Source organism: Tiliqua scincoides, chromosome 1 (genome assembly GCF_035046505.1).
Source record: "Tiliqua scincoides isolate rTilSci1 chromosome 1, rTilSci1.hap2, whole genome shotgun sequence".
NCBI classification, from domain to species: Eukaryota; Metazoa; Chordata; class Lepidosauria; order Squamata; family Scincidae; genus Tiliqua; species Tiliqua scincoides.
In genome coordinates this window covers 266,945,648-266,973,502 of record NC_089821.1, presented here as the reverse complement: position 1 = coordinate 266,973,502, position 27,855 = coordinate 266,945,648, and the positions used below count along the sequence as shown (strand labels likewise).

Sequence of the window (27,855 nt, the reverse complement as noted above, 5' to 3'; positions counted from 1 at the left end):
TAGCCCAGGTCAGCCTCATACACCAAGGCCCGCAAGAGTTTGCCAACTCCTGGTTAGATGCACAAAACTGAATTTACATTATACAGCCAACTGAAAGTAAGGGAATGCGGACAGGCATTCAGAAGCCCAGCCACATTTTGGCACAAAGCAGTTATGCACTAATGCATCTGAAACCAAATAGGGCAGGATTTGTTTTGCAATTGAAGTTGACATTCATGAACCACTGACCAAAAGGTAACATGAAGCCCAACAATCTATGGCACACAAACTGATTTTTGCTTTTTCAATTTACAAACCAAACTTATGAAGTACTAGTCTGAGAAATCTTTATTAAAGGATACCACCACTTCAGACAGGTAACCTTACCTGAACCGAACTTGTCATGGTACTCAGAGCAAACACAGTTGCACAGTCTTTGATAGTAGACTGACTATCAAAGGCACCTTGGGTATCCATTAGTAATACAGCAACCTAGATGTTTAAAAAAAGTCAGGATTAGTAAACACAAGCAATATCTCCACCTCTAGAGTAAAAGCTTAATACAATGAAAGCTATTCATACAGCTGTTTCTATTAAACTGCCAGTGACCTCAAATTAGCTGCAAGACAGGATCAGGATATAGAGTCTTAAATACATTTTTTTTTTGTAATCCTATACCTCTATCTAGATTTTGTTTTATAGGCAGTCTATGAAGAACCCAAGTATCAATCAAGTAATTCAACCACCCTTCATTAATCAGTGAGCCTTGTCCCATATAGAAATCTATATACAGTTGCCTGTGATGTACCAAAACAGCACAGCTCATAAGACTAATCAATGAATGCTTTTAAAGATCGCTGCATAAGCTGCCAAGTAGTACAGTACACCACTATTAAGTCTTGTGATTAAGAAGATCCTGGACTTCAGCTGAATAGTAAATGCAGACCTCCAATCCATTTGACACTTTGCTATTAAGTCTTTCCGACAATAGGTTCACAACAAGTCAGTTTAGAAACTGCATCTCTTAACTTCTATGGAAAAAACCCAACTGTTCTGGCATTTTCAACTACTCCTCTATCCTTCTTTGTATGAAAAACAAAATTATTCTACTGTAAGTGTTTTGCCAGCACATATCTGCAATAATCTACAAACACACTTTGAAAGTTGCACTCTCATTTCTTGAAAGGAATGCCAAAAATATATCTTTTTCACAGGCAACTTCAGCTTACACCACTAGGTTTCCTCACAGATTTTACTTTAGGTTATATCCTAGTCAAGAAGAGTAATTCAGAGAACCAGGCAAAGAAGTTCATCTTTATTAGCATTAATTCTGGTAGAATGCTCTAAGATCTGTGATGCTCCATGATTCAAAGTAATAGTCATTAAGTACAAAACATTATGCAGACTGTTGAAAGGTTTCACTGACATAAACCCTTCTATTTAATCTCTGATAGCATGGGTTGCCAAACCACTGCCTGTGGGCTGGATCTGGTGTTCAGAAGTAATTATTCTGGATGCAGTGTGGCCAAAGCCTCACAGTTCTGCCGTGCCGCTGGCAGTTTTTACATCCAAACACTGCTGATCCTAGCACCAGGAAGCAGCTTTCCAGTGAAATCAGGGCACAGAGCCTTTTCGAGCTATTTCCCAGGGAAGCGGCACCCCAGAGCTAGGATCAATTTGAAAACTGTTGGCAGTGTTGCAGAACATCGAGGTTTTGCCATCACTGCAGCCACACTAATTATTCTGGTGCACGTTGGGCCACTGTTTGGTGGCCCCTGTCATACAGTAACATCACTACTAGGAGATCGTTTCTGCCATCTTGAGTTATTTTAACTGTAAACTATTCTCAACACATTATCGGCAAAGTCATGGTACTGGTTTTTAAAAAAGCAAAGTTTTGACAAGAATCCGAGTCTAGTCTTTAAAAGCTAAACAAGGTCTCCACATCCATACAATAATCCAAATACCGTCAAATAGTAAACAATAAATACTTGATGAAAGTTTTACCTTTGTCCCATCAGGTTTGGGAATAACAAACACTTCACTCCATATTTGGATCCCAGTCGTTTCTCTCTCACATCCACCTCTCCATGTAAAACCAGTCAAAGGTTCATGATTTCCCCCTATCCAAGAAGAAGATTCCTGTAACGAGAGTTACACACTTAATAGATAAAGAGTTCCTAGGTGTGTTAAAAAAAACACACACCAAAATACTTCAAACACAATAAAAAGTAGAAATTTCTTACCTGAGAATTCCGATCTGGGAAAGGAAGGGTGGCATTCCTACTGTTGGGAAGCCCCTCCTCCTGGGAGGCAGGATTGGACCTTGACTGACGGACACCCCTCCCACATTGGGGGGGCCATCCCTTCTGGTCCCCATTCCGGACTCGAGAAGCAGGAAAAAACCTGAATACCCCCTGTGCCTCGGCTGTGGCCTGTCCCTTGATGTGACCACTGCAAGGGCTGACTTGGTAGAAAAACCCTAACAAACTGTAGATGAAAAACTACAGAGATAACAACCAAAAACAGTATTGCATAAACTAGCTGGAAAACCACCCCACCCTGGGCAGGAAGGGAGGATGGTTGTACCCCGTGGGAGAACTTGAGCTAGCAGTGTACCTCCCGAGCTGGAGAAGTGGCGGGCGGAATGCCACCCTTCCTTTCCCAGAAATGGAATTCTCAGGTAAGAAATTTCTACTTTCTCTGGGAAGGAAGGGCTAGCATTCCTACTGCTGGGATATACCAGAGCCAACCAGGAGGGTGGGCCAGCGAGGGTTTGTTCACTGCTTCACCACCTGTTGCAACACCTTACACCCCATAGCAGCGTCCGATGAAGCGGCTGAGGTTATCCGGTAGTGCTTCGTGAAGGTGTAGGCTGAAGACCATGTCGCCGCCCTGCAAGTTTCAAGAAGGAATGCATACCTGTTGAACGCCGCCATGGTGGCGGCGCTCCTGAGGGAGTGGGCTGTAACCCCCTCTGGGGGAAATTCCCCTCTGGCCTGGTAGGCCAGTTGTATGCATGCCCTCAGCCAGCATGCTAGTGAGCTAGCTGTGACTTTGTGGCCCTGGTTGGACCCCTTGTAGGTTACGAGCAGGGCCTCTGACTTTCTAAAAGCCCTGGTGTGCGTGGCGTAGTAACGCAGTGCTCTGCGCACGTCCAGGGTATGCCACACCTTTTCTCTGGGCTAGATTGGTGTGGGGCAGAAGGATGGAAGAATAAGCTCCTGTGCTCTGTGGAATAAAGAGTTGACCTTTGGAATGAAGATCAGTTCCAGGCGGAGAACCACCTGGTCTTTGTGGAAAAAAAATGCAGAGTTTGGGGTTGATAGAGAGTGCCCCAAGCTCTGTGACCCCCCTAGCCTCCGCCCACCTAGTAAAGGTGCACCAGGTGGACTGGTATACCTTCTTAGTGGAGGCCTTCCATGAGGCCAACATGGTGGCCGTGACCCTGTCAGAACAGGCCCCGCTCAACCTCCATGCTGTCAGATTGAAGAGGTATGGCTGGGGGTGGACAGTCGGACCCTGGAGCAGAAGGTCCAGCTGTAGCAGAAGTGTCCAATGGTTCTGCATTGATAGGTGTAGGAGCTCTGGGAACCACGGTCATCTGGGTCACCTCAGGGCGCTCAGAATGATCTCTGCCGGGAGTTGCTTGACTCTGTTGAGGAGTCTCTGCAGTAGCAGCACCGGCAGGAAAACATACAACAGACCCTGTGGTCAGGGACTGTGTAGAGCATCTATGGCCTCTGCTCCTTCTTGAGGGCCCCTTGAGAAGAACCTTTGGAGCTGTGCATTCTCCCTTGTGGCGAAAAGGTCCATGAGGGGCAACCCGAATCTCTCACTCACCAGGGTGTAGACTCGCGGGTTTAGTTGCCACTCTGTCTCCAGGATCTGTCGCCTGCTTAGCCAGTCCGCTGCAGAACTGTCTATCCCGGCCGCGTGTTCTGCCTGTATGGCTTCGAGGTGTGCTTCAGCCCAAGTGATGATGGTTGCTGCCTCTCTGCGGAGAGCTGTAGACCGCAGGCCGTGCTTGTTCATATAGGCCGTGGCGGTCACGTTGTCTGTTTTCACCAGGACCTGGTGGCCCTGGATCAGATGAGAGAACTTGTCCAGTGCCAGATGGCTGGCTCTGAGCTCCAGGAGATTGATGTACCTGTGCAACTCCTCCCTGGACCAGGTCCCTTGAGCCACTGCTCCCTTGGTGTGGGCTCCCCAGCCCAAAAGGCTGGCGCCTGTGGTGATCATTGTCCATTCTGGGTTGGGGAAAGGGGAGCCTGCCACCAGGAGCGGCTCCGCCACCGCTCCAGCTCCTTCCTGACCTCGGGAGGAATGGAAGTCTTGAATTGGGAGTTGTCCTCTATCTCCTACTGGAAGTGTAAAAGGAATCTCTGGAGCGCTCTGACATGGAAGCGTGCCCATGGGATAATGTCCTGGTAAGTCACCATCATGCCCAGTAGCCTCGCCAGTGCCAACACGTCCTGTTGCTGTACAGAAGCTGCCACATCTTCTCGCGTCTCTCCGGGGACAGGGAAATTGTGGCATTGGTAGTGTTCAGGAACAGGCCCAGGTGTTTCAGTTGGTGACTCGGCTGCAGGCAGCTCTTCTCCCTGTTGATCATGAACCCCACTTCCTTGAGGGTGTCCACCATGATCTGAATGTCCCTCAGGGCACATGCCCTGGAGGGAGCCCGGAGGAGAAGGTCGTCCAAGTAGGGATACAGGAAAACCCCCTGGAGGCATAGGTGGACCACAAGGACTTTCATGAACATACGTGACGCTGTGGTGAGTCTGAAAGGAAGAACATGGAACTGCAGATGACGTGGACCATAGCAGAAGCGCAGGAAGCGGCAATGGGTCAAGCGCATAGGAATATGCATATCGCTGGTGTTTTCCCTGGACCTTGGAATTTTGACTTGGCCCACCTGGGCTTGCGGTTGGCAGAGTCCCTGAATGAGCCTCTGGGCCTGAAGGTTGGACGTTGTGAACGAAAGGGCAGTCCAGTCTGGTTGACTTGCTGGCCTCCTTGTGGGCCGTGGGCAGCACCTTGCACTTGTCCCTGCTTTCTACAAGTGAAGGGTCTAGGGCCTGACCAAACAGCTTAGACCCTGCGAAGGGGAAAGCTACCAGGCGTGCCTGGGAACCTTGGTCTATGTCCTAGTGGCGTAGCCAGATGTTTCTCCTTGCTACCACATTGGCTGCCACTGCTCTAGAGCTGAACTGCATGGTCTCCAGAGATGCATCTGTTGAGAAGGCCACTGCTAGCGACATCTTCTTGAGGGTGTTACAAGTGGGTCTAGAGAGGGTCTTAACTGATGCCAACAGGTCCTCCACCCATGCCATGAAGGCCCTTGACATGATGGAGTTGGCAGCTGATGCCCTAATGGCTAGGGCAGAAGCCTCAAAATCCCTCTTGAGGGCACTCTCCACCCTATGATTGCACAGGTGCACTGGGATCTGGTGGGTGTTGCCTATACTGCCTCTAGAACCAGCCTGCAGGGGTCAGGAAAAGGAACCACTGCCTTGGTGAAGGTATTCTGGGGAAGAAGGAACTGTGAGCTAGGCCTGCGAGGCTGTGAGACTTCAGGTGCCTCAGTTTCTCTTTTGGGACTAGATCCAAAATGCCCACTGCCTTACCCAGTAGGCAGGGGTATATATCTAGCAGGAAGCGCTTGTTCCTGCCGTCCTCTGGGTGTTCCTCTTCCTCGCCCATGAGCTCCCCCTCGTCCCTGGAGTTCTCAGATGGTTCTGGGATGACTGACTCCCAGGGATCTGATGAGACAGCCCTGCTTGACTCTTTGGCGTGCTTGGCATGAGTGCCACTTGCAGAGGGGCTCCCTTTCGGGACTACTGTAGTCAGAGGTGGAGGAGGGTGGGGGGTTCTTTTATGCTTTTTATTTCTTTCCCCCTGTGGGCCTGGGGCCTCTCTCAGGATCCGAGCTTGAGACTGGGCAGACAACCCCCCCTGGTCTGGCCCATTCTGGCCAGAGGTTGAGCCATAGTCCCCTGGGGTTGGCTGCGGCACCGAACGGAGCCACTGGATGGTTCCCCCTTTCACCCTGGGGCTGCTGGCCCTGTTGCTGCTGGCTCCTGTCCTCCATTGGAAGCTCAAGCTGCAAGGTGAAGAATAACCATCTGGCTGTCCACTGGACCATTTATGAGGGAAGAAACAGAGGCTGGGCAAAGAGCGGGAAAACAAACCCCTCACAGGGTTCCTCACTGTATGTGAGGAAAATGTTGCCTGCTGAGATACAAAATGGCACCATTTTGTGCTTGTGGGCTTTGGGCAGGCTCTGGGCACGCTGATGGAGAGTCCTGCCCGTTTGCTCCTGACACTGCAATGGTGTCTGGTGATCAAGGGGTCTGCTTCTGCTCCTCAAACCTGCCGCCACCTCAGAGAGGCACAGACCAGGCACTGTCAGCCCAAACAGCTGAGGTAAAAAACAGTGCCTGCTAAGGTAAAAAAACAGCTTGGCCCATTTGGGGGAGGGGGAAGAGGTCGCTCCTGGCTGGCAGGTGGAGATGCCTGATGGAGGCGTGCTGCTGCATTTATCCTCTGGCTCCCTCCCCCTCCGCGCACGCCCACCGCTGGGGGAGAGAGTGACAGCGCCTGCCTGGGGCTTACCCAGTCCGCAGTGGATGACAGTTGGCTGTGGGGGGGGCACCAAGTGAGGGGGGCCCCACTGCCTGACACCTCTTTGTTGCTGCCTCCGCTCCGCTGCCGCTGTGGGGAGAGTGGGGGCTGTTGAGGCATCTCGCCACTCTGGGGAGACGAGCCTCTAGCAGGGCGCAACGCTGCTGGGGCCCGCTGCTTGTTCCTCTGACTGCTGCCGCAGTTGGATATCTTCCCATGCAGGAGAGAGGAAGGTCCGAGATGGCATCCTCTGCTTGGTTGCAGCTTCCTGCTTGCGGGTCTGCTGCTGCTGCCTCAGTGCAGGGGCAGGAGGGCCCGACGCCACCTGCGCTGCCTCTGGCAGCTACTCCCTCACGTTCGTGGTGGTGGGAGCAGCGCGTCCAAATAGGCTCTGGAGCCACCGCCCGAGTGAGCCTGGCTGGAAGCCTGCAAGGGGGGGCGCAAAAATCTCCCCCCCCCCCGCTGAAGTCCAAAGTGAAAGTTGTGCAGGAGCATGACTGAGGTCCGCCCTTACTCCTGGAAGGCAGGACAGGAACTGGGGACCAGAAGGGACACCCCCCCAATGTGGGAGGAGTATCCATCAATCAAGGTCCAATCCTGCCTCCCAGGAGGAGGGGCATCCCAGCAGTAGGAATGCCAGCCCTTCCTTCCCAGTGAATGAAGGTCTTGATTCTTAGCTTCTAAGAACACTCAGTCTGAAGTATTTGCTTCCAACACAAATTTCTTATTCTATTTCTAGCCCACCCATCTCCAAGAATAAGTCAAAACAGTGTGTCTTTATCTATGAATTCAGAACCAATGGATTTGACAGTGGCTGGCAGCTACTGTCAGCTGTTCCAAGCAGCTCCCAGGGACACTTTGAAGTGCATCTGCCATTTTGCTGTCCATTCTCCCAATTTGGAGAGATCCTTCATAATCCCTTCTGGTCAATTACGGGTCTTCCCTAAACTAGCATTCTTTATAGTATCAATTTTTAAAAATTCACAACCCTGAGCCTGTAATCTCTCAGGGGAGGCAATTCTCAAGAGCTGGTTTCACAGGTATGTTTTCCAATGCAGGGCCTTTTGGACAATATCTGGTGCACAATCTACTTGTACTACAAGCATACCACCTATTCCAACAGGGAGATCATCCTCCTTTCCCATAACCCCAGCAGAGCAGGATCTTAGGTGAACAGGATGTACACACATGCTCCTTATTCCACCCCCACATCCAGATGAGACCTTATCTCTATCACCACTATTCCAGCATACTGTAGGATGTCCAGCAGAGGAAGAGGGAAGTCTCAGAATCTTCCAGGCAGAGAACCTGTGTCAAATGTCATGGTAAGTCACACCTATGACAACTGCCTTTCCCAGATGGGGTTCATACATTACTCAAGTAATGGAAATAGACAAACTACTAGGCTAAAGTTAACAAAGCTTTAGAAATAAAAGCTGAAGCCATAAGATGTGGGCCAATAAACAGAAACATAATTGCAGGGAAGTTGGAAGTGGTTCTACCAAATGCTTGACCTGACAACAAGAAGCAAGCCTTAGATGCAGGAACATGCAAATCCTTAAAGGAAATTACATGGAAAGGGGCTCCACCCAAGTAATCAGGGTAAAAATCCTTGTAAAGATTTAGACTAATCATTTGTTCAGCTGGATAGTTCTTTTATGTATTGGTCCCTGGAAAGTAAAAATTGTGGACGTCCCAATGTTATCCTGTGTGCTTATAGAACCAGTTCTTGGCAGCTGAACAGATTGTCACTCATTGAGCAAGAAATTTTCCAATTTGTACTCCACCCTCTCAACAGAGGCTGGTTACAAATCAATTAACACGTTTCAGAAGTTAGTCATACACAAAATTATACACTATGGACAAAAAACTGTCACTTCTTGACTCTATCAATTAAAAATGTGCTAATGAAAAAAATCTTGCATCAAGTAGTAGAAGCCTTTGAGGTTGGCATCCCCAAGAGCCCCCCGCCCGGCAACTGGAACCATTGGGGAGGACCATCAGGTGATTACCCTCTGGTTAGAGAGCTGTTAGGAGCAGCAACCCCCGCCGCTGCTGCCAGGAGCAGCGGCCAGCTGGCTCAGCCCTGGCACTACTGCAGAAGTGCAGGCAAAGAGATGGAGAGGGAAGGACCTATTGGTGGAAGACCCCCTCACTGGGGCAATGGCCCATCAAATGGGGCTCTGCCATGGACATAACAGACACAGGCAGGACTCCTCTCACAGGGAGTTCCACAGTGGTTAACTTGTCTTATTAGAGAAAGCATACCAGAGAAGGGTAATCTACTGAAAGAAACGTGTGTGTTGATCTACCCAATTTCCCTTCACAGGGCACAGGTAGCATGTCTGAACCATATACACCGAGATAAATTTCCACACCTTTGAGGTTTTTTGCTTCCATAGTAGATAGTAGGGATTCACCATCTAAGAAGTCACTACCTACCATATCAGACCACAGTACCATCTACCCTGACTAGGAGTCATCTTTCCAGATCTGTCATTTATTCTTTCAACTAGAGAAGTCCAGACTGAAACTGGATGTGGGAGGACATCGTTTTCATCTGCAATCAAGTTCAACTCTGCTCCAATACTCTATGACAATAGTTCTCAAGTTTTTTAGCACCAGGATCCACTTTTTAGAATGACAATCCGTTGGGACCCACCAGAAATGTCGTCATTAACCTGGAAGTTATGTCATGGCTGGATGTAACACTATCAAGCAGAAAAATTTTTAGCACCTCATATGACTAAATCAATTCAATTAAGTAAATTGAAAGTTTACAGTGAGCTTAAAGATTTATTTAAAATAACTCTTGTAACCCTCCCAAGCAGTTGCTGATCTGTTTTTAAAAAATTCCCCAAACATCCCAAAGGTTGCATTCTTATCCACACTTACCCAGGATTAAGCCCCATTGACTATCAATGTTAAAAGCATTTACAGCCTGCTAGAAGTACAGGCCTGCAAAACTTTCCCAAATGCAATCACATACCATGGTAGCATCAAGTCTATTTAAAATAAAATACATATTTTATGTACACCCATCGGAAATTGACCCACAATTTGAGAAATACTACTGTATGATCTACTCGTTTTTGTATGTAGGACAAGAGTAAGCTTTCCCAGCTTGAGTAAGCTACTGTGCTTTAAACATACACTGGGAAGGTATGAACACTGCTTTGACATTTTCAGACTTTCCATAAAAGGCTTAAGAGCCACCACTGCAGCAACACTGTCCCTTCACTTGCCAACACTGAAAGTAGAAATTGTGAATAGCCCAAAAATTAGATCCTCATAAGAGCCCAACTGGATCAGGCAAAGGGCTGGAGACAGAATATATCCATCCAAAGTTCCTTCTAAGAATTAGCACCACTGCTTGGAGCCCTCCTGTGCTGCAAAGCAGCAACTTCCCAGTGGTCAGTGATGACACTACTGCCAACTTCTGCATTAACTATGAGGAATGCAGTTATGCACCTAGAGGGAATGCCGATTATCAGCAGCTGCTGACAGACTTATTTGCTAGACGACAACCAACAGCTACTATCAAAAAAGAACCTCTACATTTCTTTTCAGACAGATTTAAATCTTTGGTGAACATTTTCAATTATAAATTCAATAAAAAGATTATCACACTGAAAACCAAACCACTACTAGTACTAAATCAGTTGCACATTTTAGTCCTGCAGTCTGATCATAAAGTGTAATACTAAGGGTCCAATCCTATGCAGTCCACGCCAGTTCACCACCAGTGCGCACTGTCGCAAATGTGCCATAAGGCATGTTTGTGGCCCTCAGACCAGTAGAGCACTGGTGCTCCACTGCTCAGCGGTTGCATGGACCGCTGGGCAGCAGAAAGGTAGGTGGTGGCATGGGGAAGCAGGGAGGAAGTGTTCTTGAGCAGGGGGCGGCTGGCAGAGAGCGAGGACGAGGCATGCCAGGGGGGAGGGAGCAGGGCAGGAGGGAGGCAGATGCTGAGCCTCCTCCAAGACTCCTAACACAGAGGCTCTTAATTCTATGCCGACCCTTGGGTTGCCATAGAATCGAGTAGCCTCATTGCAGGGCTACTTGCCTTACCCGGGGGAAGGGAATGAAAGTCCCCTTCTACCAAGGAGGCAGCAGTGGCTGCCTGGGATGTGCTGGATGCAGTGGTAGCCATTTTCAGGACCTCTGTAGCCCCATGTGCAGGGCAGCTCAGGATTGGGCTGCCCATCACTACCTCAAAGCTTACAATGATGTCTTTAGAAAAAGGAACGCTGGGACTTTATTATTAAAACATCCATTTGTCAGAAGACATCTTTGTACTTTTGTACTCCTGCTCAAGCTTATGTGCCAACGCTCCACAAGAGGTACCTTTAAACCACTCACCTTGTTGTACATATATCTAAGCATAAAGTCCAAGAGAAAAGATTTCCCTTTACGGAATGCACCAGCTACAGAAACAACAACTATATTTAGATCTTTTATGTGTTCCTGAAGCAAGATTCTTTCCAATGCCGATTCATCCAATTCAAAGTTATGATCATCTTCATGAGCAAGAACAATCTGTATAGGGCAAGGCTTCTGGGGAACCACCTCTTCATTTGAATCCAAAAAAGCATTCTCTTCCGCATCCACATAGCTTTCCCCTAGGAAATAGTTAAAAAATAAAACAATTAGATACAATGCATTTCCAAATCATTAAAGAGTATATCTGTGCACATTTTTACATGGAGAAATAAAGAATTAATATGAATTAAGTAGATCATTTTAAGATAGCTGTAAAAGCAAGTTGTATTCCCCATTTCATCCAGATCTTCTTTTCCTCCTCAGGATGTCTACAGTTTCTTAAAATATTGCTTCAAGCTAGAACACGTTTCATATGTCGAACTGAACTTGTAAAGAAGACCAATAAACCATTTGAAACAAGTCCAATAGCTTGGTCACCATTATCCGACTATGAATACTATACAGTATACTGCTTTCAGAAGCCAGATCTACAGAGGCCAAGGCCTGCCTTTCTTTCTAGTCAGAACTTTTCATTACAATTATATCTTGCACTTCCTTCAAAGAGTTCAACACATACAAATAGGAAGCCTACACCATGGCTTCCTCAAGAGGAAGCTGCTTGAACCATTCACTAATGAGGCTATACTATATCTCCAAAACTAGACGTGATAGAGCAAAATGGATGCCATTTTTTGAATCGGCACCCCAAACATACACAGGAATTGGTGTAACGTTTAAGAAAGCAAAATGTGTGTTGGCCTGCGTTATCGAACAGCAAGCAAATCCTTTTACCACTCCTAATTTTCTAGCACTGTTTTATTACTGATATAGTCTGCAATATATCTAATTTCACCTGTTTCAGACCTTCTGTTAAAAAATCCTGCTGAGGTGCTACCATGTAGTTTGAGTCTCTCTCACTTTAAGTCCACCCAGCTTAAGTACTGTAAGACTCAGGACATCCCCTCCAACTGAATTTCATGTTCATATTCAGACTTGCAAAGAGGTTTGCTCAGCGTACCTGCTAGGAAATGACAATCTTAAATACTATACTTGCCAATATGTATGTTAGGAATGGATAATAGTGTTGAAGAAGTATATATTGCTCTTGTAAGAGTGGTCAAATTTCTTCCTGCTTGTTCAGTATTTTAAAATATACTCAATATAGACTTGAGTTTTTTTGATATGTTTGGCAAAGATCAGTTCCATCATCGCTTGATGATTCTGAATGGACAATGTTTTGTAATGCAGATGCTACTGAAGAAACAGGACTTCTAGATCAAAGATGTTTGTTATAAGTGCTGCCTCCATCTGACATTTACTCCTGAGAGGTGCAACTGCTGTGCTTATCAGAGACATAACTGGAAAACAGTGTGACTGCTTCCAATCAGGATTGTACTAACCTATCCTGTTGATCTTGGATCTCAAAGGTCTTTAGCCACTTGGTTCTATTCCCTGGATTAAACAGTGAGGTGGGAGGATACTCTTGTCTAAAATGACATAAAGGTGCATGGATGTTCAAATTGTTAGTGTTAACCAGGAGTATCTACATCTCTGACTAGGAGTATGTAGTAGAGCAGTAGCATGTGGATTGTAGCACAGTGTTTCTCAAACTGTGGGTCACAATCCAATTTCAGGTAGGTCCCCATTCATTTCATTTTTAATGTATTAGACTTGATGGTACCATGGATGTGACTGTATTTGGGGAAATGTTACAGACTTGTACTTTTAACAAGCTACTATGTAGATTCTTTAAACAATGATAGTAAATAGAACTTACTCCTGAGTAAGTGTGGGGAGGATTGCTAAAATTTTTCTGCTTCTTGATGTAACTTCTGGTCATGACATCACTTCTGGAGGGTCCTGACAGATTTTCATTCTAAAAAGTGGGTTCCAGTGCTAAATGTGAGAACCACTGATACAGCAGCTTATTCTTTCAAGTGTTGAGTCACGCTGGGGAAGATAGATCTGAATGCGAGAAGCTCGTTTAAGCTTAACTAAATGGGACTGTTCCCCCCCCCCAAATCTGCTAAATGCTTAAACTAGTCCATGGAATCTGGATCACTAAACCTATTTATAGCCAAAGTAGTCAAAATATCTAATTATTTCTGGCCTTGAACTAAGCTACTTGGCAGAATTTGCTATTCAGCAATAGGAAGGCACTGATGCATGAAAGTTTGAAATGAGCACCTTGGCTCTTGTGTATCTTACTGGGCATTCCTTATACAAAGGAAGGGGTAGCTTAATGATTCCTGCTTTCATCCTGACTTGCAAGGAATAAAATATCTAGTTTGGTGCTCTAGTGTTTGATTTGATGGCTGTTCGCTACATTCATGGTTTTCTCTAATTATCCAAATTTCTCTGAGTTTGCAGCAGAGACCTAAAGTGTTTAATGTATATCCCACCTTTCCAAAATAAATGACAGCAGCTAACTCTAAAATTTTCATAAAATTAGAATACAATAATTAAAAGCAACAACAAAAGAAAATGAAGAGTAAAAAGTAGCAAACAACTTGTCAAGCCAACTGAACTAAAATGTAGGCAGTTTATTTTTAATAATCAGATTTCTAGCACTGACATAGCTAAGGCAGTCAAAATATCTTGGAGCCCAATCCTATTCAGATGGGGTACTGTTGCTAGTATGATGTCTAACATATCTTAAGCTGGTCCTGGCACTGCCACGTTATTGGAGCACTGACACTGGTGCAACAAGGGTCATATGCCAGGATCCATAGAGTAGCATCTTAACATTGGCATGTCATTGATGTCCAGTTGCTGCATCCAGTCAGCTCAAACACTAGTGTCCAGAGAAGCATTGCCCAGGTGAACTGAGCAGGGGCAGGCTTGAGACCTAAGACATGCTAAAGTTGGGGGGACACCCCCTGCCAGCCACCAAGAATGAGCAACTGGCACTACCCTCAACTGTGGGGAGATTCTCCAAGGACTCCATGAATGCCACAGCACTCTGGCTCCTACAGGAATTAAAGTAACATCAACAGCAAGGGGGCAGAAGCAAGGAATTGCTAGGAACTCCACCCAGAGTTCATGGCAGCTTATCCTTAACACATCCAAGTAACAGCTTTTTGAGAAGTACAGAGCAAGGGAAGAAAAAATCATTTTGGAAGAGGGCAGCCATGTGAAAACAGACCAAGCCTCTCTGTGGCAAGAACTTCAGTCCATGTGGGGGCATTTACCAGCTTCTGCGAGAAGGAGCCCTATGCTGGGGAGGGACTAGAACAAGTCATAAGGGGTGACTTAGCACTCAAGCAAGCAGGGTGATGGTAGCTCACTGCAAAGACAGACTGGGAGCCAGGCAAAATGGGTTTGACCAGAAACACCCATAGCGGGTCAGCAGAAGAAGGGGACGGAGGCAGGTCTAGAATCTTCACCAGCTATTCCACAAAGTTGTACTCTAACCACCTAGCCACAGCAGTGAGAGGCAAAGAGCACCTCATCTGGCATTTAATGACTTGCATCACTGTTAACAAGAACACTTCTGGAAACGTGTAGCACATGGACTATCTGAGGGACCAACGCATGATTGGCTAGTTAGTGGGCTGGCATGTGACACAAGATGCCTCCTGCAATAGCCTGCCTAGCTAGCCATACCCACACAATTCATGCCCTTGCTTCATCACTGTCAGTATGCTACCCTTCCTATCCACATGTATAGCATGGCAGCAGTGAACAAAGGACTCAAGATCACCAAGTGTGCACCCCCCGCTGAGCCCAAGAATCAGAGGTAGGATGCTGTGGATCCTGAGACCAGATAGGCCACCCCCCTCCATACACACAGGGACCCATTCTGAGGCTTGCCAAGGTAAAACAGCTAAGGTGGGTGTGTTCCCAATCACCTCCATCCAGCACAGTTGTTGTGTCATTGCAAGTTATCCAGTAAACAGCCAAGTAACAGAAACCAGTGAAGTCAGTTTGCCCCACCTGGTTCAGTTTACAAAGCAATGGGGACTCACTGGAGCTAGCAGGCCCACAATCTCAATGAGCAGCAGCTAAGCTCACACTGGTCACTACAGGCAGGTTATAAGGGTCTGCAAGATGCCCTCATGTGTGGGACAGCTGTCTGTGGGGAGCAAGGAGGAACAAAGAAATGAGTAGACAATAGCACAAGGTGTGCTGTTTTCTGGCTTGAGATGCAAACTCTGTCTTTGGGCATAGGAGTGGTACCAACAGAGTATACAAGCAGTGGGGGTGAAAGTACATAAAAGCCTGCTGGATCAGGCCAAAGGTTCATCTAGTCCAGTTTCCTGTGTCTCACAGTGGCCCACAAAACAAGATACATCTTGTTGCATGGTGACTTGGAAATCTGCCTATCCTTCTCCTTGGGATGGCTGAAGTGAAACTCTGCAAGTACCAGTATCAACCTCGCAGGCAGTGATACAGCCCTGAAAATGAAAAGAAATTCAGATGAGTGTTTGGGCAGCAATAGCTGGTTTCCTGCCATTTGCCAAAAGGCAGCAGACACTCCCTGCTCTTAGCTGCTGCAAGAGGAAGGGATACATAGGCAGCACAGTTGAAAGCAAAGATGTATATGATAATCCTGAATGATCAGAATGGGGAGAGTAGGGACAAGAGGAGAAGATGCAGGTACATTTAAAAGCTGTTATAACTGAATCTGTCATCATTTTAGCTTAATAAAACAATATACAATTTAAATGGATTTTGAATAAATGTGCAATTGTTATTGTTACAAATTTTGTTGTCCCTTTGTGGGTCATACAAAGCACTATTCAGAATAGTGCTTTTTATAGGGTGGAAGCAATGGGGATGAGTTTATGAAACCAAGGGGTTTAAGAAACTAAGGCAGCCCAAAAAAGTTAGGTAACCACTGATCATAGCTAACCATAAGGTAACCATAGCTCTACTTTCAAGTAAAGAAAAAAGGTGAAAGACTTCATTCAAAAATAGGAAGAATTTAGTTGCTATCCTTACAGCTGTAACCTTTAGAGGGGTTATTTAGCCAGGTCTCCCCAATCTTCAATAGGTCCACTTCAGTTTCCTACCCATATAACTTTCTACCCATACATGGCATTCCCTCTGCCTTACCTCTTCTTCCACTTTAAAAGAGAGAGACAATATGATGTTGCCATGATATTCTGCCCCTCTCCTTCCAATTGTCCTGGAAGGGAAGAAGGGGCAGAACACAGTACTTACATACACTGACTGGATGCAACCAGGCAAGAAAACAGCATTACCCACCCCTGTGGCTTGCTCTTGGGTTACAGAATGGGGCACAACATAGCTTCCAGCTCTTGACAAGCTGAGATCTGCTTTACTTCAGCTTGCACAGAGAGCAACTTCTACTTCTGTGCACAGAGATTTCCATGCATAGCAACTGACCACCAGAAATAAAGGCCCTTTATAATTCATAGATCATTTGTTTATTTCTAGTTCACACTGAAGGTCTGATACATCAAATAGGATACACTAATTCAAGATGTTCATCAACTCCATGCAACGTTCGAAACAGTGAAGACCTTCAAGCAGATGAAGTCTGGGGCAATTTAACAAGCATCATTGTAACAGCTTCAGCTATTCAAGGCTGAACAGTGTTGAAATGCTACTTACACAATGGGACATTCATTTCATCTAAAAGCTTGTACCTTCCAGCTAACTTCAGTATGTCATTGCTGCATGTGCCCTCATACAGCATGTTGATGACAATATACTGAACACAGTGTAATACCAGAGTAATCAAGGGACTTTGCAACTTGGTGTTGCAAGCTGCAATAAAGAGTAGTGTTTTGCTAACATATTAAAATTGAATGTTTTCAATGATAAGATTACCGTCTTCTTTCTCCTCCCTTTCTGACGTAGTTAACAAGGGACTATTATGGCTGGCTATATTAGATCAGGGTTGCTAACTTTCATGTTCTATTCAAGGAAGATACAGCTCCAGGAGTAGTCAACTTCATAATAAAGTTGACACTAGTAAGTAATAAGGATTTCAGAGGTGTGGTGTTTAAATATGCTTTGTTATGCTCGGGTCTAGTTTTTTTATCCCCCTCCCGCATGTTAGCGCAAGACTGAGAAATTGCTGTAACAGAAAGATACATATGACCTATTGTGAACCTTGCTCCTATAATTTGCAATACCCCTCTCACCAATATGATATACAGTACTTGTAAGCTTATTACATAGTATGGCAGCACAAATATTGGTTTATAATGATTAGAGATAAAGAACCAAGAAGCAATGCAACTTTAAAACACAGAGCCACTGTTTTACAACTTGCTAGTTCCAGAAAGAACAGAGCAGATAAAAATCAATTACACGGAAAAACCAATTGTTTTTAAACTAGTGAATCCTTTTGTAAGAAATAAAATAAAGTCCAAGGTTAGCACAACTGTCTTAGTTGAATCTGTGATCCTTAAACACACCAAGTTCAAGACTCCTTTTATTTTTTGCACATGTAAGGAAATCTGTTTCGGTCAGGCATTATAAATATACATTACTGTATTGCTCCACTAAGGTATTTTAGGCAGTTCTCTTATATTAAGCACGGGGCTAGCTACTTTCCCTATTCTCCCCCATGGATAATTTTCCAGTGGTAATTTGCTGGTTATTATGGAAGCTCTCTTGGATAGAAAACCTTTAAAAAGTTTGCCATGCAAACCACACTGTAAACATTACTGCTTTATCAAACTATTTGCTGTTTTCAGCCATTGGGATTTTTAGTGTTCTTGTATTTTATTAACATTTTGTATTTTAAGTCTTGTTAGCCGACTTGAACAACTCATTTTATTGGGATGAAAGGCAGGATATAAATATTCTGCAATATACTGTACTAATATAGTAGTGGACTTCCTACTGAACCTGGGACCAACAACTCATCCAGGAAATTCCACCCTGCACCAGGGACATTCCTACCTTCATGATCTGCTTCAAGCCTCTTAAGTTAGATCCTATGCATGTTGACTCAGAGGTAATGATCAGAGCGTTCAGTGAGACTTGCTCTCAAGTATTCAATGGACTGAAGTCTTAGTATTCAAACAGTCTTGCCTAGGAGCAAGAATAATAGTAGGTCATATGTATCTTTCTGTTACAACAATTTCTCATAGTCTTGTGTTAACATGCGGAGGGGAGGATAAAAAACTGGACCCAAGCATAACACAGCAAGTTTAAACAGCACAGACCTTATCACTCACTGGTGACACTTTATTATGAAGTTCACCACTTCTGGAGCTGTATCTTCCTTGAACAGATAACATGGAAGTTAGCAACCCTGATCTAATATAACCAGCCATAATAGTCCCTTGTTAAATATGTCAAAAAGGGAGGAGGCAGAAGATGGTGATCTTACCATTAAAAACATTCAATTTTAATAGTTAGCAAAAAAAACTACTCTATTGCAGCTTGAAACACCCCCAGTTGCAGAGTCCCTTTAATTGTACAGAGCAGTGGTTCTCACCCTTTTTAGCCCGGGACCCACTTCTGAGAATGACAATCTGTCTGGGGCCCACCGGAAGTGATGTTAGCAACCTGGATGTGATGTCATAGCCAGAAATGACATCAAACAGGAAGTGACATCACTGATGTGAGAGCCAGAAGTGATGTCATCAAGCAGGAAGTTCTTGCCTAGAAACTCAAACTGTAAATGACAAGCAGCAGTATTCCAGTTCAGAAGCTTCTTCCAATTCTCCCTGCCCTTGCTACTATTGCTATCAAGCAAAAAATAAAACATCTGGAACAAAATAGTAGTAGTGTATTTACTACTGTTTTTATTTTTGTCTTTATTTACAAAATTTCAAGCTACTTCTTGTATTGCGCTTGAAACTAACAAACATTGATGTGGCTACTGATACTGTGCTCAGCACTAGCCAGAAACACCCTACTCATGCACCTCAATACAAGTAGCTTGAGCTTTTGTAAATAAAGGAAATAAAAACAGTAGTATCCCCCTCAGAAGGAAGATAAGCAGGGACACTTCCCCTCATCTCCCCCAAGCCTAAGCACGTCTACTTAAAATAGACTCCTGTTATTGGCAATGGAGCTTACTCCCAGGTAACAGTAGACAGAATTGCAGCCTAAGAGAGAAGTAAGAAGAGGAGAAGGGTACACATCAGAGAAGTGGTTGGGGGAGCAGTATTCTCCCTGGGTGCTCCCCTCACATGACAAGTTTGCCCTCCCTCCCACCCAGCTGCTCTCCTGGCAGCCAGGCAACCAGGGATTCCCCCCTCACCCCTGCCGAGATATAAAGGGAGGAAGTGCTAGCCACGGCAGGAAAGGATCGCGGCTTCCATGGGGATTTCAGAAAGGGAGAGAGGTCGTGATGCAGAGGACGAAAACGGCAATGGGGTGGTGGCGGCGGTGATGCTGCTTTCAAGGCAAGCTCACAAAAGGGGAGATCACGCAGGTTGGTCTCTACTCACCCAAGCCCGGTGTTCAGGTCTCCGCCTACACTCTCCCCTGAGTGCGGCCTCCCTGAGGGAAACCTCCAAGTACAGAGGGAGGTCCAGCTGGAAGGCAGCAGCACGTTTTCTGGGGAAAAGCGGCATACTGCTTTCTTTACACATGTGCAAGCTGCTCTTAGTTACATCTCAATGCCAGGAAGCTTAAAATGACGACACCTAGGCTTTGCCTACTTCCAAAATGGCGCCGCCTATGTCTTTTCCCATCTTCCAAGATGGCTGCCACCAGCTTCTTGCTATGCACCAGAAATTGGATCACAATCCACCAAGTGGGTCCTGACCCACAGTTTGAGAACCACTGGTATAGAGGGCAAAGCAGAAATTCATCAGTGTCACAATCTCCTTGTCTAAAGAGATGTAGTTTAGTGCAAATAAGCATGTAGGTACAAAACAAGACACTTGGGGTCATATGTAATACAAAAGGGCTGACTGCAAATGTTTAATCTGCACAGAAGCAAAACAATATGCTCATTTGTTCTAAAAGGTACATCGTTACAGAATGAGAAATACTATTTATATCTAACCACCCAAATCAAGAGTCAAACTAACGGGGGAGCTGCACAAGTCCAACGGTCTACCAAATGGCAATCTCTGGTTTAAATATTTACAGCTTAGATCAAAAGTTCATGTGCTAACTGAAGTGTCCTAGCCAATGTTTTAGCTTACCTATATTACAAAGCATGAATCAGTTTATGGTTACTGACTAACCTTCCCTAGAAGGTAACCAACAACTGCATGACACCTGATATACCACTACAAATTATAATATGGAACACACACACACACCCCCATTCAGGAGAACCTTTCAGTTGTGGTAAATAGCAAGTTGGAGTCCCATTTGCATTTTTTATGGCAAATATGAAGGCTGTAAAGGCAAGGGTGACACTGATGCACAGCTCACTCCATGTGTGTTTACTCAAGAGTCACTACATTCAAGGGGCTTGTTCTCAGGCATGTACACTTAGGACTGCAGTTTAGAACAAGCTAATAAGTGGAAACTGGTAAAAGGGTTTGCAATGATTGGTTGCCTGATGCTGAACAGAAGTACATGTCTCCATCAACATATTTTTAATGTACAACTAAATAAATGTTTTATTTTATTGTTCAGTACAGAGATTGTATTAGCACTGAAGTAATCAAGAATGTTACCCAATTACTTAAGCACTTTTGAACACAATTTTTTGCTAGGTATTACAAACATGTTTCACCATTGCTCTTTCGGTTGTAGTTTGTTTCCAGTTGTAAAACAAAGTGATGGTTATAACCCTTAAAACCCCTAGATGTTTTAAGGGTACTAAAAAAACCACCTGTTCCACCAGGTGCTGTGATAACAGGCTACAGGTGGCCCAACCCTGTCCCATGAAGCTCAGGCAGCAGTGTATAAATATGCCAAGGAATAGTTTGACGCCTCCTCTGTGCTGGAAAGGTGTCATAAGAACATAAGAACATAAGAACAGCCCCACTGGATCAGGCCATAGGCCCATCTAGTCCAGCTTCCTGTATCTCACAGCGGCCCACCAAATGCCCCAGGGAGCACACCAGATAACAAGAGACCTCATCCTGGTGCTCTCCCCTACATCTGGCATTCTGACTTAACCCATTCCTAAAATCAGGAGGTTGCGCATACACATCATGGCTTGTACCCCATAATGGATTTTTCCTCCAGAAACTTGTCCAATCCTCTTTTAAAGGCGTCTAGGCTAGACGCCAGCACCACATCCTGTGGCAAGGAGTTCCACAGACCGACCACACGCTGAGTAAAGAAATATTTTCTTTTGTCTGTCCTAACCCGCCCAACACTCAATTTTAGTGGATGTCCCCTGGTTCTGGTATTATCAAGAGAAAGACAAGAGCTTCAACAAGACAAGAGAAAGGTCAAGAGACAGACAGCTTCAACTGTGCACTTTTTAATTTCCCAGTTGTCCAGCAAGGTAACAAGGGTGCAGTTTAGGATGCTCCTCTCTCAGCACTCTGGCAAAACAAAAAAAAAACACTAAACAACTCTCTCCTTCACTTTTCTAGGCAGTCAGAAAGGTAAAGGCTGGTGTTCTAAAAGTGTGTGTCAGGACAACTTAAGGCCTACTCAAACGGATGCCATGGGATGTCCTCAGTGGTCCCTCCTACTAGCTCATCCAAGTGACACCCCCTTGGATCTCATGAAATCTGGTGAGAGCCAAGATGGCTGTGAGAGCCAAATCTCTCATGAGATTTGGGCACTGCAAACTTGGATCTCACAAGATTTTGCAAGATGGCAGCACCCAGCTAAGGTCACGGGGACATCATGACTCAGGTAAGTTTGGGAACCACTTGGTAAAGAGTGAGTTCTGCATGCTCAGCCCTCATCTCTGGTAGAACAAATATCTTTTACTCCCCTCCCGTCCTCCTACAAATGGAATTTCTCAAAGAACCCTGCAATGACATAGGGGCCTTTGAGGAAGTTCACCTGCAAGAAAATACAGCATTCACATCAACACCTGACAGGGACTGGCCAGTGTCCAACTTGACTAACCCACAACACCATTTAAGTTCTCTGGTGAGGGCCTTCTGCAATATCCTCTCATGTTTAGCAACTTATGAGAGGGCCATTTTTGTAGCAGCTCCTGCACTGCATACATTTGTAGCAGAAGTCTCAACTGTACTATTAGGTAATCCTCTATTCAACAACAGATTTCAGACCTGTACAGACTAGCAGTGTTCAAAGAGGACAATGATTTAAAAAATGAAAGTCCTTTCATAATACTTCTTGATTATATTCACCTTGAGATCTCCTTCTGTGCATTTCACCTTAGACAGATTCTCCAATTGAAGAACACTCTTTACCACCTCTCCCTTTAACTTTTCTTCCTAACAAACTGTTTTTTTTTAAAAACTTAATTGTTGAATTTTATGTAACAGCCTTAATTAGGTAATAAACACCAGATTAAGTTTGATAAGAAGCAATGAGCACAAAGCTGTACTTTAAACTCATGCCCCACAACATTTCTAGGCTAGTGTGAAATTTATGAGCCTATAGTACTTGCCTATATTGTCTAACAATAGTATCTTCAGCAATTTCATCTGCAGAAACAGCACTGCAAAATACTAATATTGCCTAGCCATGTACTTATATGGTAATAATTTAAAATGTAGTCATTGAAAGCATCATACAATCCTATGCAGGTTTGCCAGGGATCCCTCAAATTTTAGCTGGATGCAATTGCCATCTCCAACCTTTCCCCATTCAAAAGTCCTCTGGCACACAGAGGTAAAAGGTCAGTTTTCAACTTGGAACAAGGCAGAGTCAAACTCAGAAGCAGCAAGAATTTCACCATTTCCAAGTGCCTTCAAAACACTGCACAAGTGAACTATATAGGCTCACATGCACCACACAACTTAAGTAATGTGGGTGCTTTTCCCACATTATTCCCACAACTTCATGCTTTTCCACAAATAAATGTAGGAAAGACTTCCACCATAAGCGGAAGCTTATTTATGTAAATAAGCAAAGGACTGCAGCCTTAAACATAACTTACCTTAATATACAGTCTTTACACCCTCAAGTGTGTTTCTTCTGTTCCTAGTGCCATAGTGTTTTACAGCCCAAAATACATTCATACTACAGGCGAGGACTATAGCTTTGGTAACTTCCAGGATACAGTTTATAGAAGGCATTTTGTTTTTACACTTAAGTACTAGCTTGTACAGCTTCAGATTTCACCTCATGTCTTACCAGCACATTTCCTTCCATTAGCTTACTTTTGAATTGAGTTTCCCACAACTTGATTTTCAATTAGGTATTTAAGTTACAGATACAGACAGTCAAACCTCTCTGGTTTACCAAGTTTATTTATGGAAAGAAGTGGAACCACCGTTATACAAGCATATCCCCTAGTGGTTTGGCATCAAACAGACACACAAGTTTATCACATGATGTACACAAAGGCAAGACTTCCTGGCCACTTGCCAATTTGGACCATGTTGGAAAAGAAAATGGGTCATCTGTTATCAGTTTAATTTCTGTGGATTTTATTCCTCATTCAGTAGGCACTGTTCAATCTCTCTTTTCTCATTCAGTAAGCACCAAGGCTGTGCAAAAAAGTCTTAGTTTGGATTAGCTACAAGAACTAGCTTCAACAGCACAGCTCTAAGACTTCCACTACAGTTTTCCCACCATAAGAAAATAATCATTACTTTTGGAATAATTAAAAGTAGGTCACCACCAAATAAGTTACAAGTATTGCTATCACAATCAAATGAAATTGCATGGAGTAATGCTACATACAGCAGCCAAACATTTACCAGAGGCATTTTCCACACCCACTTTTAATAAGACACAATTTGTTCCTTACACCAGTTAAGTTTTGCTTCATTATCTACTTCCCTCTCCTTACTGGCATCTGGTAGTTGAAAAGATGTACAGTATCTGTACGCAGCACTGGCACAACAGTCACCGTTCAAACACAGAGACCCCTGCACTACAACACATGCCATCCAATCCCTCTATCACTTCACATATTTCAAATGCTTGCTTAATGCTGTGCCCCAGAAAGACCTAGCCATGAGAATATCTGAGAGGATACAAAGTCTGCTAACTATTCCAAACACAAGCTCAGGCACAACACAGATCAGCCGGGCCTGACCCCATCAGGCTCCTTCCATCTCCCCACCCAGACAGACAGTCAGCACATGCAGCAGAAACAAGTGGTAAAATCCTAAGACGGAGCACAGTATTATTTTAGGTAGGGATGCTATATTTGTGTTTCTCTTAAAAAAAGACTTCGTACAAGTAGAAACTTAATAAAGCAGCAACCTGAAACCCTTTTCCTCTCATGGCACACTGACAAGGCACTAAAATAGTTGAGGCACAACATCAGGTTTTTGACAATTGACAAGGCACACCATGCTGCCAGTGGGGGGCCCTCACAACCCCCATTGGCCCTACTAATAAATGACCTTCATAAGAACATAAGAACATAAGAACAGCCCCACTGGATCAGGCCATAGGCCCATCTAGTCCAGCTTCCTGTATCTCACAGCGGCCCACCAAATGCCCCAGGGAGCACACCAGATAACAAGAGACCTCATCCTGGTGCCCTCCCCTACATCTGGCATTCTGACTTAACCCATTCCTAAAATCAGGAGGTTGCGCATACACATCATGGCTTGTACCCCATAATGGATTTTTCCTCCAGAAACTCGTCCAATCCCCTTTTAAAGGCGTCTAGGCTAGACGCCAGCACCACATCCTGTGGCAAGGAGTTCCACAGACCGACCACGCGCTGAGTAAAGAAATATTTTCTTTTGTCTGTCCTAACCCGCCCAACACTCAATTTTAGTGGATGTCCCCTGGTTCTGGTATTATGTGAGAGTGTAAAGAGCATCTCCCTATCCACTCTGTCCATCCCCTGCATAATTTTGTATGTCTCAATCATGTCCCCCCTCAAGCGTCTCTTTTCTAGGCTGAAGAGGCCCAAACGCCGTAGCCTTTCCTCATAAGGAAGGTGCCCCAGCCCCGTAATCATCTTAGTCGCTCTCTTTTGCACCTTTTCCATTTCCACTATGTCTTTTTTGAGATGCGGCGACCAGAACTGGACACAATACTCCAGGTGTGGCCTTACCATAGATTTGTACAACGGCATTATAATACTAACCGTTTTGTTCTCAATACCCTTCCTAATGATCCCAAGCATAGAATTGGCCTTCTTCACTGCCGCCGCACATTGGGTCGACACTTTCATCGACCTGTCCACCACCACCCCAAGATCTCTCTCCTGATCTGTCACAGACAGCTCAGAACCCATCAGCCTATATCTAAAGTTTTGATTTTTTGCCCCAATGTGCATGACTTTACACTTACTGACATTGAAGCGCATCTGCCATTTTGCTGCCCATTCTGCCAGTCTGGAGAGATCCTTCTGGAGCTCCTCACAATCACTTCTGGTCTTTACCACTCGGAAAAGTTTGGTGTCATCTGCAAACTTAGCCACTTCACTGCTCAACCCTGTCTCCAGGTCATTTATGAAGAGGTTGAAAAGCACCGGTCCCAGGACAGATCCTTGGGGCACACCGCTTTTCACCTCTCTCCATTGTGAAAATTGCCCATTGACACCCACTCTCTGCTTCCTGGCCTCCAACCAGTTCTCAATCCACAAGAGGACCTGTCCTCTAATTCCCTGACTGTGGAGTTTTTTCAGTAGCCTTTGGTGAGGGACCGTGTCAAACGCCTTCTGAAAGTCCAGATATATAATGTCCACGGGTTCTCCCGCATCCACATGCCTGTTGACCTTTTCAAAGAATTCTATAAGGTTTGTGAGGCAAGACTTACCCTTACAGAAGCCATGCTGACTCTCCCTCAGCAAGGCCTGTTCGTCTATGTGTTCCCCAAGTTCCTGCAGCACAGCAGTGGACCCCTCATTACAGCCACGGAGCACCCGTGTGCCACGGCACACCAGTTGAAAATGACAGTGATAAAGCCATGAGAAGGACAGGGCCAGGCCCTCCCTACTGCGCTAGCAGGAGCACTCGCCAAGAGAGCAAAGAGCACCTGCACCCTGAAGCGACCCGGCCTCCCTGCCACCCCTTTGCTGCGTGCGCAAAGCAGGCCTCGGCACTTTGCCTGCCAGTGTGCCTCCAAGGGACCGGCATGTCGCTGCCTGCCACAGCCTCCCCTCGTCCAGCCCGCTGCCAAGAGCGCCCTGGCCACCGGGCCCGGCCAAAGCGCTCACGAGGCCCCTCGTGCGCTGGAGCCCCTCAAGGGACGGCCGCGGCCAGAACGTGCCTCGCACATCACCAGCCCAACGAGGCGAGGCGGCTCGCGTCCTCCCCCGGCGGTGCCACCGCGGCGCGACTCCTCCGACACCCGCCGCTTGCCAGACGCTGACGCCCTGCCCGGAGGAGGCAGCCGCTCGGCGGCTTCCCGCGGGACCCCCACCCGTCCCTCGACCGGCCGCTGCCCGGCCGCGAAGGAGGAGGCGGCCGCAGTCCCGCCACAGTCCGACTCCTTCCCTCCAGAGGGGAGCGCTTCCCGCCCGCGGCCGTTGCCGAAGGGCGGGCGTGAGGGCGCACGAGGCACCGGCCTGCAGCCCGCGGCGCAAAGCCTGCGCCGCGCCGCGCCGCGCCGCCCCCGAGACGGGCACTCCGCTACCTGCCAGCTCCGGCTGCAGCCGCGGCAGCTCCAGTCGCTGCCCGCACCGAGCCGCGTCCCCTTCCGCCATCTTGTCCAGGTTTAAAATTAACTCCCCGTGACGTCAAACTCCGCCGCGAGCCCTTTATCGACGGGCAGCGCGCACGCGCGGCGCGGCCCGGACGTTCCAGGTCCTAGCGCCTTGCAGTTTCTCTTCTCTCCGCCTCGATTCTGCCGGGGGAGCGACGGCCGGCGTGCGCACGCGCAGTTCGCTTGTGGCGCCTTCCATGGAGTCTTGCCGGTCGGGAGCGCGGAGCCCTACTCGGTGCAGCGGCTGAGCCAGACCGCGGCCGCCGCAGCCTCAATGCAGGAGGCGCGTGTGAGGGGCCGGCACATAAGAACAGCCCCACTGGATCAGGCCATAGGCCCATCTAGTCCAGCTTCCTGGATCTCACAGCGGCCCACCAAATGCCCCAGGGAGCACACCAGATAACAAGAGACCTCATCCTGGTACCCTCCCTTGCATCTGACATAGCCCATTTCTGAAATAAGGAGGTTGCACATAAACATCATGGCTTGTAACCCCTAATGGATTTTTCCTCCAGAAACCTGTCCAATCCCCTTTTAAAGGCGTCCAGGCCAGATGCCATCACCACATCCTGTGGCAAGGAGTTCCACAGACCAACCACACGCTGAGTAAAGAAATATTTTCTTTTGTCCTAACTCTCCCAACACTCAATTTTAGTGGATGTCCCCTGGTTCTGGTGTTATGTGAGAGTGTAAAGAGCATCTCTCTATCCACTTTATCCTTCCCATGCATATTTTTGTATGTCTCAATCATGTCCCCCCTCAGGTGACTCTTTACTAGACTGAAGAGGCCCAAACGCCATAGCCTTTCCTCATAAGGCAGGTGCCCCAGCCCAGTAATCATCTTAGTCGCTCTCTTTTGTACCTTCTCCATTTCCACTATGTCTTTTTTGAGATGCGGTGACCAGAACTGGACACAATACTCCAGGTGTGGCCTTACCATAGATTTGTACAATGGCATTATAATATTAGCCGTTTTGTTCTCAATATCTTTTCTAATGATCCCAAGCATAGAATTGGCCTTCTTTACTGCCGCCGCACATTGGGTTGACACTTTCATCGACCTGTCCACCACCACCCCATGATCTCTCTCCTGATCTGTCACAGACAGCTCAGAACCCATCAGCCTATATGTGAAGTTTTGATTTTTTGCCC

General features: G+C 46.1%; 1 protein-coding gene across 2 annotated transcripts in view; it reads right to left on the bottom strand.

Moving 5' to 3' along the window:
* The window catches only part of ATL2 (atlastin GTPase 2), a 42,344-nt gene extending 15,628 nt beyond the window's left edge, over positions 1-26,716 (bottom strand). For both annotated transcript variants that reach the window (XM_066625408.1, XM_066625417.1), the window contains exons 1-4: positions 26,635-26,716; positions 10,969-11,228; positions 1,987-2,121; positions 367-471 (exon numbers count right to left, since the gene is read on the bottom strand). In XM_066625408.1, coding sequence (XP_066481505.1) covers positions 367-471; positions 1,987-2,121; positions 10,969-11,228; positions 26,635-26,704 — 570 coding nt within the window. In that variant the 5' untranslated portion in view covers positions 26,705-26,716. The remainder of the gene's footprint in view (positions 1-366; positions 472-1,986; positions 2,122-10,968; positions 11,229-26,634) is intronic.
* Between the last annotated feature and the right edge of the window lie 1,139 nt (positions 26,717-27,855).